This window comes from Mobula birostris, chromosome 30 (genome assembly GCF_030028105.1).
Source record: "Mobula birostris isolate sMobBir1 chromosome 30, sMobBir1.hap1, whole genome shotgun sequence".
Taxonomy (NCBI): Eukaryota; Metazoa; Chordata; class Chondrichthyes; order Myliobatiformes; family Myliobatidae; genus Mobula; species Mobula birostris.
In genome coordinates, this window is record NC_092399.1 from 4,389,329 (window position 1) to 4,402,227 (window position 12,899).

The 12,899-nt window shown below is 40.9% G+C and overlaps 1 protein-coding gene across 1 annotated transcript in view; it reads left to right on the forward strand.

Annotated features, from left to right (window-relative positions):
- Positions 1–12,694, forward strand: part of LOC140190619 (glucocorticoid modulatory element-binding protein 1-like) — a 35,280-nt gene extending 22,586 nt beyond the window's left edge. Inside the window, exons 7-9 of the mRNA XM_072247334.1 lie at positions 1,570–1,707; positions 3,449–3,571; positions 5,003–12,694. Of these exons, the coding sequence (XP_072103435.1) occupies positions 1,570–1,707; positions 3,449–3,571; positions 5,003–5,724 (983 nt within the window). The 3' untranslated portion in view covers positions 5,725–12,694. The remainder of the gene's footprint in view (positions 1–1,569; positions 1,708–3,448; positions 3,572–5,002) is intronic.
- Positions 12,695–12,899: the final 205 nt, after the last annotated feature.

Consider the following 12,899-nt stretch of genomic DNA (forward strand, 5'->3'; position numbering starts at 1 on the left):
GAGGTAATGTTACAGCTATAAAGTATATAGGACCCGGGTCAGACCCCACTTGGAGTACTATGCTCAGTTCTGGTCGCCTCACTACAGAAAAGACGTGGAAACCATAGAAAGAGTGCAGAAGAGATTTACAAAGATGTTGCTTGGATTGGGGAGCATGCCTTATGAGAATAGGTTGAGTGAACTCAGCCTTTTTTCCTTGGAGTGATGGAGGATGAGAGGTGACCTGATAGAGGTGTATAAAATGAGAGGCATTGATCATGTGGATAGTCAGAGGCTTTTTCCCAGGGCTGAAATGGCTAGCACGAGAGGGCACAGTTTTAAGTTGCTTGGAAGTAGGTACAGAGGAGATGTCAGGGGTAAGTTTTTTACACAGAGAGTGGTGAGTGCGTGGAGTGGGCTGTCAGCAACGGTGGTGGAGGCGGATGTGATAGGGTCTTTTAAGAGACTCCTGGATAGGTACATGGAGCTTAGAAAAATGGAGGGATATGGGTAACCCTAGGTACATGTTCAGCACAGTTTTGTGGGCTAAAGGGCCTGTATCGTGCTGTAGGTTTTCTGTGTTTAAATGTTTTCTTTGTGTTTAATATTACATTAATTATTTTTTTAAATCCTTCATTTTTTTCCAAAAAAGTTGTATGTGACCCTGTTGAAATCAAAATGTTGCGCTGCTGAAGAGCTTAATGCATCTGACCCCCGACTCACAATAAATTTGTTCCATACCCAATTCGTTACTCAATCTAATGGAAAATCAGGAGATGGGATTTTCTGTTCATTCTACATACCCATGTTGTATTGAAACCAGGTACAAATGAACTGTACACTATAGCATACTGGCAATGTTTTATGCAGTTACTGTTTTGAGGCTTTTACTGCTCATGTTGGTCAAAGAAGTGGAATGCTTGCTTTGCATTCACCGTGATTATTGGCTGCTAAAGTAATATACTACATTAAGGCATATGAGCAGAATTAGGCCATTTGGTTCATTGAGTCAACTCCATCATTTGATCATGTCTGATTTATTATCCTTCTCAACTCCACTCTCCTGCCTTTTCCAGGTAGCCTTTGACACCCTTACTAATCAAGAACCTATCAACCTCCACTTTAAATATACCCAGTAACTTGCCTCCACTGCCATCTGTGGCAATGAATTCCACAGATTAATTATCCTCTGGCTAAAGAAATTTCTCCTTATCTGTCCTAAAGGTTTGTCCTAGTATTCTTTGTCCTCTGGTCCTAGATTGTCCCACTATTGGTACCAATTTTCAATGAAATTACCCCCTTCCCAGCCCCATGCCCCGTTGTTTTAAACTCCAGCAAATATAGGCCCAGGCCATCAAATGCTCCTCATACGTTAACCTTTTTATTCTGGGGATCATTCTCGTAAACCGTCTCTGAACCTTTTTCCAATGCCAGCACATCCTTTCTTAGATATGGAACCCAAAACTGCTCACAATATTCCAGCCCTGATCTGAAAAATGCCTTAAAGTCTCAGCATTGCATCCTTTTCATTATGAGCTGATCTGGTGCTGGGAGAATATCAAATTTATAGACTTGTTTTACTTGGTGCAGAGGATACTTTGGCTTTCTGGAAAGGAATAGCAGACGTGGGTTTGCTGGGGGAAGTTGTCACCAATATTCAAAAGGAGCTGATGGAGATGCTGTCTGGTGTTCAGCAACGGATGGGTCAAACTCCACTTCAAATTACAGGTAAGTAGAGTAGTGTTATGCTTCACATAATAGAGTACTGTCTATCAAATGATAATTTTGCAAAAGTGGTTTTCAACCTAGTCCCTGCTTAGGATCTTGCATAGAACCTTCAGCCCAATATGTTGTGCTGACTCTTTAACCTACTCTAAGATTAATCTATCCCTTCCCTTCACTTCCCACTTAGATCCACCAACTTGTCTAATCACTTTACTGTTCAAATAATTACTTAAGTGGAAGATAAATTACTATAAAGCTGCTATTCATAAAATCCAGTTCATCCCTATTCCTATTGATTGTCTCATTATGACTAGTTATCTACTCCAAGCACATTTAATACCACCTCCTAAAATCTATTTAGTTACTAGTTTGCTGCCAGTTTCCTCATATCTTGAACTGTCTTGGATCACTTTGTACATGATAGATGAAATCCAACCATCTGTGATGTTGAAAATGTTCGACTATTTTGTTTCTCTTTCTAGTATGAGGTTTAATTTAGTGGTGTCTAGACTAGGCTAGAGCTGATAAAACCATACTATGTATGGCACTTTAACTAAACTTTTGAGAGCTCTTTGCATTTTCCCTTGTTTGGCCTCTTAAGATGTATATATATCTGGTGTTTTGGAAGAATTCTTGATTCACTAGTGGGTACTTTCTAAATTAGAATCCAAAATATATTGGTATTGACAAGTTGAGATAAACCATAACTCCGTAAGTATACCTAGTTGGCTCTGAATGTTAAAGGTTGGAAAAGGCTTATCAGGGATAGCCCTTGTGATAGGAGGTTATATCTTAAAAGTTTGAGGTTTTTTTGAAGAGGTGATGAAGATGATTTGAGGTTAGGGCAGTGGGTTTATTTATGTGGTCTTTAGAAGAGCTGCAATAAAGTACCTCACGGTAGGCTGATTGAGAAGACTAAGGCATGTGGGAGCCATGGAGATTTGGTGTACTGGATTCAAAATTTGCTTAGCTATAAAAGACTGAAGGTAGTAGTGAAGGAGTGTTCTTCTGATTGGACATCTGTGACCAGTAGTGCTCCACAAGACCTAGTCAAATGATTTGGGTAAAAATGTATGTGGACTGACTCATAAGTTTGCAGTTAACCCACATGGCAGAGTTGTGGATAATGAGGAAGGCTGGCAAAAGATTCAGCAGGATCTAGACCAGTTGGAAATGTGGGCAGGTGGAATTTAATCCAGACAAGTGTGAAGTGATGCACTAGCACAGCTGGTAACTTCACTACCTCACAGTGCTGGAGACCTGGGTTCAATCCTGACCTCGAGTACTGTGAAGCTTGTGTGTTCTTCCTGTAACTGCAAGGTTCTTCTGATTTCTTCTCTCATCCCAAAGCCATGTGGGTTGTTAGCAAATTCTTCTGGTGTGTTATGGTAGAATCTGGGGTGCGGGGGGAATTGTAGGGCTGCAATTGTTGTAAATGCTTGATGATCGGACCAACATGGAATTAGTGGGCCTGTTTCTATGCTATACCTCTCTTATGACAGATCTTCAGCTTCAACTGCTCTTTCCTCACTGACTTCCTCATTCTCAAAATCCAGTCATCGCTACCTTGAAAATATTCAATGCTTCAGCATCTGTAGCTCTCTAGTTAATTTTTAGAAAATCCAGCCTTCTTGAGTGAATAAATTACTTGCATCTACCATAATAGGTTGAATCTTTATTCTGAAATTGAGCTCTGGTTTGGGGTTAGAACGACATAGCAGAATATTTTATGTTTTGGTTTCAGATGCTGCAGTTCTGAACAACATGGCACACACTTTTGGTCTCCTAGAGACTGTGAAGAAAGTATTAGACAACAGGAAGAGTCAGACTGATCAAAGCCAAGAACAGATTCATAATGATCTTGCTGGTGAGTTACTTTTTCAACCTATAATGAAGGAATTCATTAGGTTGTGCTCTTGCTTTGGGGGCAAATATGTCATTTCTTGGGCATCTGCTATTTTGCAGGGTAGTTCTAGCTTCAAGAGATACCAAGCCACTTGTTATTGTACCAGTCAAATTAGAGTCGGACATTGCCATTAAAGGAAGCTGAAAGCATCGAACTCCCACGTTTGTCAGCTCTGGTCACTTTTATTACTTGAGGTACTCTGTAGAATTAAGATCTGGAATAGTTAGGTTGTCTTACAGAGGATAATTTGCTTCCTTGGTGATTTTTGCACCTTTAACTGCTGAAAACTAAAGACAAATTCACTCTGAAGTGTGAATAGAGATCATTCATCATTAATCAGCTGGACTCTCAAAATATCTGAATCTCACAATATAGTACCTATTCCTAGGGATGGCATTCATTTTGGTCAGATAAGCCCTTCAACTAGGATTCTTTATGTTACATTGGCAATGATAAAACATGCTGCTAGGCTTCTGAATCTTAAGTACTCTTAATATGAAAGATTTGCCATCCAGTCTGATTGGGATCATTGATTTATCAGCTTCTCTGACAAATTCTAACATTTCAATAACTGACACCTCCCATTCAATTTACAAAATATCACAGGTTTAACACAAAACATCCCATTTACATAGTAGGAGAACTATCAAAACAAATCTTGACGTGGCACTACATAGACATTAAGGCAATTGTTCAGAAACTCAGAAGCAGACTTCAGAGAACCTTGAGTGAATTAGAAGTGTGCAAGTTACTGAAGGGAATTTCAGAGCTTGAGGCTCAAGGGGCTGAATGGAAGGCCTCTAATGGTGTACAAGTGACGAAAACTGGAGGGGGAGTGGTCAATGGATTGGCGAAGGTTTTAGATAACAGGAAGTAATCAAAGAACCTTGGTGAAAGGAGGAGGATTGTAAAATCTCTTGATTACAGGTATGTACTGTTACATATAATAGTGGAATGTTTTATATTCAGGTTAACTCCTTTGAATATTAGTTTTAATATTCATTATACCTTGATTCACTCCATCACTGAATTTTTCTCACAATTTATGGACAAACTTTCAGGGACTCTTCATCTCACGTTCTCTTTATTAATTTATTTTCTTTCTTTTTGTATTTGCAGTTTGTCTTTTGCAGAATGGTTGTCTGTCTTGTTGGGTGTAGTCTTTAATTGATGCTATTGTTTCTTGTATTTACTATGAATGTCTGCAAGAAAGTTAATCTCTGGTGTTTACATTTGAACTTTTTAATTATACCCAGTAATTTTTAATTCCTATAATTTTGCATGTGTTGAGCCCCAAGCATGAGGTGTAGTAGGGGCATATGCAGCTGGCAATGTTACCATTTTGATATTGGAAAAAACATTTGTTTTCCTTTTCCCAATTCCTACCAATAGAACTGGAACGTCAGCTGGAGGAGCAGAGGAGACGAGCCAAGGAACAAAAGTTGAAAAACCAAACGTTACAAAATGTGGTGCTGATGCCAATTGCTACTCCCAAACCCAACAAACGCCCTCGACTCCAGAGACCGGCCTCAGCCAGCATTTTGACCCCAACCACACCTGTTCAACAGCCCCAGTTCACTGTCTTGTCACCTATTGCGATCACACCAATAGGAACAAACTTTTCTGTTGCCAATGTCACAACCATGCCCGTGGCCATTGCTCAGCAATCCAGCCCTGTCACTGTCCACACACTGTCAGGTGGATCACAGCTTTTCACCAGGTATGCCGCCGTAGTCAGTGCGCCCAAGACAACTACCTCTGACACGGTTACCATTCATCCTGCCTCCAGCCTTGCCCTGCTGAGCACGGCCGCCATCCAAGACAGCAATGCCATCACGACAATGGCTGGTGTCAGTGTCAGCCCTGTGGAGCTGGTCACAGTGGACTCTGGTCTGGCCTCTGTCGTTCAGAGCCATAGTGTTGACCAGTCAACAGCAGAATCACAGACTGTGATCGAAATTCACCCTGGGCCGGCTATGGATTCAGACCAAGATGGTGTGGCAGAAGCAGATTGTGATGACAAGACACCTGACACGGACAATGAAGCCCAAATACAAGCCATTGAAATTGTGGCCCATGAGGATCAGCAGGATGAGGGAAATGAGGAAAATTAAAGACACAAAGCAAACATTTGAGCTTTAAAAGTAATCGCTTGGCTGTATCTGAATGTACTGTTACCAAAATGTAGTTAAGTGTAAAAGGTATGAATTTTGACATGATTTTTTAAAGGAAGGAATGCAATATTATGATGCGTTCTCTGTGCTCCGTTCCAGCCGTGGATTAGAATCCGCTCCAGTTTCCTTCATTTTGTACGCTGCTTTTAACCAAGTGTTTGAGTAGCATGTAATCATCTCACGTTGTTTGCCCCTTCTCAAAACAACTTGTAATGAAGATGCAGTCTTTGGTTTTCTGATGTAATTGAATGCAAAGTATGTACTAGATCCACATTCTTAAAATTGTTTATCACGAATTAGCCACTGCTGGCATTTGTAAAACAAAGTGAATTGATTCGGTTTAACTTGAGCCATATTCTGTACGTGGCATCCACATTTGATTCCTTTACCTGAAAGAGGTAGGAGTTGTTCAATCTTAAAGAAAAGATTTTGAAGGACAAATAGCAGTGGGTGACAAAATCACTTAACAAAAGTTGTACTCTTGCACTGTTGCGTTGGATAATTGGAGAGGAATTTGGGAAGCAGTTACTGCTGGTGTAATAGGTGAGAAATCAACAACTCCAGATGGTGCAGATTGATGTGAAATAACAAGTGGTTGGAAACGAACAGCGCATACATCAGCATTTGGGGGAAAATGTCTGCATCTTGAGACTCTCCTTCACTCTTAGTAATGAAAAAGTCAACAAAAGATTAATGTCTCCTCTTTTTGGATGCTGCACATCTTGCTATTCACTGGTGTTTTTACTCCTTTAATTGTAACCTCCTTGCCTACCCTTGCCAAAATTTGAACAGGTTCCTTTTGTGGAAGGGCAGCTTCATTGTGTCTCCTTTTCGATGATGTTTCTCAATGTGAGCCTGTAATGTTTTCATTTGCTTATTATGAATCCACAATATGTACATTTTTTAAACTAAACCAACAAAAGATTAATAGCATTCCTATATAGCAATTAAATGCATGTGACAGAAGGTGATTGAAATTAATCAAATGCTTTTATTTCTTTGTCCTGTGTAAATATACATTTATTTTTGTAATTCACCTCTTCCACTGGCTTTTGCTAACAGGTACAAAATCGAACTTGATGACAATTGATTTAATTTTAATAAGCTGATCTTAACCAGGCAATTAATACAGCTGGTCCCAGCTCCTTTGAATTATGGAAAGCCCAGACCACTTACCTGCTCTTTAGTATCTGTTTGGACATTGGATAGAAAGCTATCTGACTCTTTCAGAGTCACAATAACCTATGGGGATATATTGTCTATATTTGCACACCAAATCAAACTAGATTTTAGAGTGTTTCAAAACAATTGTTTATGTTGAATCAGTTGTCCTTTAACACTAATAGGATGAAATCACGAGTCAGTCAGCTTTGGCTAGTGTGGGTCAGGTCATGAGTTCTTCCCTCTGAGGAGAGAATAACTATGATTTACAATCTTATCAAAAAGTCCTACAACCAGCAAATCCCTGCTGCAGTCCAGGAACTCTGCTTTGGTCTTAGTGAGACATCTGGCTTAAGTCAGACTTCAAGGAAGGGTCACGTTGTCATGAAGCACTTGTTGTTTAAGCTATGTGGTAGTGTATCGTAGCTAAAAGACTGTTCCTTTCAAGAAATAATGGGAGGGAATGGTATGTAGACTTCTCAAATAATAATTGTAAAACCCATCCTTTCTTGACCAAACCTTTACTCAGTAGTCTTAGAAAATGGTGACTATTTTAAGTACTTTGTTTACGCCTACCTCTACAGATTCTCTCTACACCTGAGGGCTGTCCCTGAGCATTTCTCTCATTCTGCCCGTTCAGTCCTTCGCTCAGCCTTTAGGAATCAATACATCAACCAGGGACCCAGAGAAAGCCCACACATTCCACAGGGAGGATGTACAGAGGACACTGGGATTGAACTCTGAATTCCGAGACCCCAATCTGTAATAGCTTCACACTTATGTCTAGGGAAATACCATTTTGTGAGAAGTGAAACTAGCTTAATGGACTGGCCATAATCTTCTGAATACCACTACCTATTATTTCTGATAGAAAGTGTCAAAAAAAACTTTCCTAAATTTTGCATTACTGTATGATGTCCATTATTTTAGGTTATTAGAAATTGCAAAGTGACTGGTAGCCAATGCTAGACATTTGAATTCCATTCCCCAGATCTGCAATATTTTACAGGTTTTTATTTTGAAAGTTGAGTCATTCCCTTTTAAATTATAAACTACATATTGATCAATTGAAACAGGGCCTTGTGTGGATTTGCAAGGAACAGGGAAAATGGGATTGATGGCAAACACATTAAAGGCAGGGCAAATGGAAAGGGGGTATGGTCTGCTCCTGTTCATATTGTCTTCTTCATTTCCATCGTCGTAAGGCATTCCATTGTCGAACAGTTTCCACTAGTTATACTTATTTTTCTAGTGTTGGCCCTTAGCCTTTCTGCTAATTTTATTTTTATTTATTTGAAGATCCCACACAGAATAGGCCCTTTTGGGCCTTCATGCTGCACTGCCCAACAACCCCTGACAACCCTGATTTGGCCCTAATCCACTCACAGGACAATTTACAATGACTATTTAAGCCACTGGGAGGAAACCTGAGGGCCCAGAGAAAGCCCACATATTCCACGGGGAGGATGTACCGAGGACACCGCGATTGAACTCCAAATTCTGACACCCCAAGTGTAATAGTGTTACGGTGAAACTAATTTCTAATTGGTGAAACTGTCTTAATGGACTGAAAATTGCAATTTAAGATACAGCATTTAAAATCTGAAGCAAAATTGTAAATCATGAGATTCAGTGCATTGTAATTGTGCTAGAGAGTCTGATTTTTTTTTCATTAAGTGCAATCGTGAACAATAGCCAGATCAGAAATGCTGATCAAGTCAACTAGTTCTCAAAGAGAACTCCGATAGGCCAATCAGATGGTTCACTGCTGCTCAGCGATAGAACACAGAAAAATAATACAGGCACAAGGGTCGCTAGCTCCTGTACCCCAGAAACACACCTGAACAATGCGGCAGAGGTATGTGCTATGCATGACCTGATCTGAAAGCATCATGTTGACTCGTAACATATCTTGTTCACGGTGGAACAGCTTGGTCAAGGATGGGGTGATCAGCACTGATGGACAAATTATACCTCCACTACCCCGATTGCTAGCCATTGACTATTATCACATTGCCCAAATTGGAGATGAGTTACACAAATACGGTACTGCAAATATTTGTTACAGAGATGTTGATAGCAAGATAACAAATTGGCTTGTATTACTTAAACATTAAAGATCAGTATCTAGTATCACCCAGCTTAAGTAACTAAACTGCAAGCATACTAAAAGGGTGGGAAAAGTTGCCAAATCTTTCCAAAAATGATGTACAATTCTAGAAAGGATATGCACTACTGTGGAAAAGTCTTGGGTACATGTATGTACATCTGACTTTTGGACAATACTGTATTTGTCAACGTGCATGAGTCAAGAGCAAGTTTGTAAATCTGGCGGGAGCAAAGGATGTTGGGAATGGTGAGTGTGGAGTGCCATGGGAGGGGTGCAGGATAGTTGGCAGAAGAGTGCCAGGGTGGTACAGGTGCAGACACTCCCCACCCTGAGACACCGGCAAGGTCATTTGATTCCAAACAATTGGTTTATTGATCATTATAGAGCATATCTCTGGGTGCTTCCCTCTCCCATTCCCTTTTCCTAACCATGATTCCTCTCTCCCTGCCCCCTTCCCACTCAGTCCACAGTACAGACTATATCAGAATCAGGTTTATCATCACAGTACAGTATTTCTTGGGGTTTCTAGTGGCACATCAGAGAACCTTTGCTGGACTCCTTGCAAGTGATTATATTGTGAGAATTTAAAAAATAGTGTAAGGTAGATAAGAGTTTGAAGGGGAAGGGTAAATTATTTACTGTGCCATGTAAAAGGTATTCAGCCCTCCAGTTCTTCACAGAAGTCAACTGAGAGTTAATCGTAAATCACATGCTTTTTTTGCACAGTAGGCCCAAAAAAACGGAAAATTGTAAAGCATTAAAAACCAAAAGTTCAAAAACTGAAATGTCAGCAGTACAAATGTAAGAAGGGTCTCAGCCCAAAACGTCGACTATCTATTCATTTCCATATATGTTGCCTGACCTGCTGAGTTCCTCCAGCATTTTTGTGCATGTTGCTTTGGGTTCTCAGTATCTGTAGAATCTGTTGTGTTCACCCCCTTTGCTCAGTGCTTAGTTGAGTCACTTCTTACAGCTGTTACAGCCAGTAGTCTTTTTGGATAAGTCTCTTATTAGCTTTGCATGTGATGGAGCAAGATTTTCCCATTCCTCCTCACAAAATTGCTCAAGCTGTGCCAGGTTAGTTGGGAACAGTGGCGGAGAGCAGTCTTGAGATCTTGCCAGAGATGTTGAATATCTGCCATACTGTTAGACCTTACAGAGAGAGGGGGTATTTATTCCTATAAATTCATTGAAAACAGAAGCTCCTCCAATTTTCTTCATCAACAAATTGGGTGAATCTGTATATACAGTATTACACTTGTGAAAAGTGCAATTACAAAGGAGATGAATACTTCCCTCAGCTTCAATTTTGGGTTTAAATTTTAATAAATTATTCACAGGTTTAGCTATTTTTCTTTTGATTTGACATGCATAATGTTTTGTAGTTCAGCTCAAAATTCCTACTTCAATATAAAAGTAGAAAATGAGAGTGAAATGTGAAAATAGTTGTGGGGGATGAATACCTTTCAAGGCACTGTAAGCTGGTGGAGAATTAAGTGCTCTGGTTTCTTCCCACAGTCCAAAGATGTACTGGATAAGTTAATTGGTCGTTGTAAATTGTCCCATGCTTAGATTAGGGTTAATTGAGGTTGTGGGGTGGCACGAAGTGCCTATTCCCCACTGTATCACTAAATAAATAGAGCTATGAATGTACCATTGAGAGCGTACTCACCAACTGCATCTCAGTGTGGTAAGGCAATTGTCCCGTATCGGACTGCAAAGCACTCCAGCGTGTGGTGAAAACTGCCCAGCAGATTATCGGCACCCAATTGCCCACCATTGAGAACTGCCTGGGCAGGGCGAAAAGCATTATCAGGGATGCATCTTACCCTAACCATGGACTTTTTACTCTCCTCCCATCCAGTAGGCACTACAGGAGCCTCCGCTCCTGCACCAGCAGGCACAGGAAGAACTTCCCTGAGGCTGTGACACTGCTGAACCTCTCATCATAGCGCTAAGCAGTATTGCGTCCCTATTGTACTGTCTCAGTACTTTTATATTTGTGTGCTGTGGCACTTCTTTTATTTGCAGTTATTTTGTAAATAACACTGCATTTCTGGTCAGATGCTAAATGCATTTCGTTGGCTTTATATCTGTACTCGGCACAATAACAATAAAGTTGAATCTAATCTGAAAATCAGAGTTCAGACAATTAGGAGAAAAGGCAAATATCTGGTTGCTAATGGTGGGATAAATAGAACCAACTAGTTCCCCTCCACCATCAACCTCTGTCTGACAAATACCTGACAAATTTTCCTTTGGCTCCTCTCACTTTCTCCAGACTCAGGGTAGCCATGGGCCCCAACTATGTCTGCTTCTTTGGTGTCTACATAGAACAGTACATGTTCCAAACCTTCCCTGATAATGCTCCTGAACTCTTCCTTCAATACTTTGACTGTATTGGTGCTGATTCATACACCTATACTGAGCTTGTCAATTTCATTAACTTTGCTACTAACTTCTACCCTGCCCTTCAATTCAATTGGTCCGTTTCTGACACCTCCCTCCCCTTGCTCAATTTCTCTGTCTCCATATCTGGAGACTAACTGTTGGTCAACATCTTTTATAAACCTACCGATTCCCACAGTTATCTTAACTGTACCTCTCGTCACCCTGGTTCCTATAAAAATGCTATTCCCTTTTCTCAGTTCCTTCATCTCTATCTGCAGCATTCTATTCCAGGATGTCAGAGATATTCTCCTTCTTCAAAGACCGTTTCTCTTCCTCCACCATTAACGTGCCCTCATTGGCATCACTTCCATTTCCCAAATATCTGCACTCACCCCATCTTCCTGCTTCCTTAACAGTAATAGTTCCTTTTGTCTTTACTTACCACCCGAAGAGCATCCACATCCAACATACCTTCCTGCAACTTCCACCATCTCCAAAAGGTTCCTACTGCCAATCATCACCACAACCCCCAACCCATTTTCCACAGAGATTGTGCATGATCCTGCATGATTCTCTTGTCCATTTGTCCCTGCAAATGGATTAAGTGCCCGCTAACTTCCTCCCTCACCTCCTTTCAGGACCTCAAATATTCCATCCAGGTGAGGCACATCTTCACCTGTGAATCTGCTGGTGTTGTCTATTCAGTCCAGTGCTCCTGATGTGGCCGCCTCTACATTGGTGAGACCCATTGAAAATTGGAGGACCATTTTGCCGAGCACATCTGCTCCATTGGCCAAAAGCGGAACTTCATGGTGGCCAAACATTTTAATTCTGATTCCCATTACTGTTCCAACATGTCAGTCCATGGTTTCCTCTTGTGCCAAAATAAGGCCACCCTCAGGGTACATGAACAACATCTTGTACTCTGCATGGATAGTTTCCAAGCTGATGGCATGAAAGTCGATTTCATCTTCTGATTTAAAAAAATACCTCTCTCCCTCCCCCTCCCCATTCTGGCCTCTTACCTTTTCTCACCTGCCTATCACCTCACCCTGGGTCATCTTCCCCTTTCTCCTATTGTCTTCCCTCCTATCAGATTCCTCCTTCTCCAGCCTTTACTTTCACTACTCAGCTGGCTTCACCTATCACCTAGTTGTCCTCCTTCCCCTCCCCCCCCCCACCTTTTTATGCTGGGGCTTTCCCCCTTCCTTTCCAGTCCTGAAGAAGAGTCTTGGCTGGAAACACGGACTGTTTAATTTCCATAGATGCTGAGTTCCTCCAGCATTTTGTGTGTGTTGCTTTGGATTTCCAGTATCTGCAGACTTGTGTTAATAGTTTTAAAAGTCCAGTCAATGTGATGGGAGGGTGGGAAGGGTTAGTGTTAGAACTGAGGGAAAGCTGGTGATGAGGTAAATTTCAACAATTATCAAACCAAGTGGTGAAACAGTCAAGG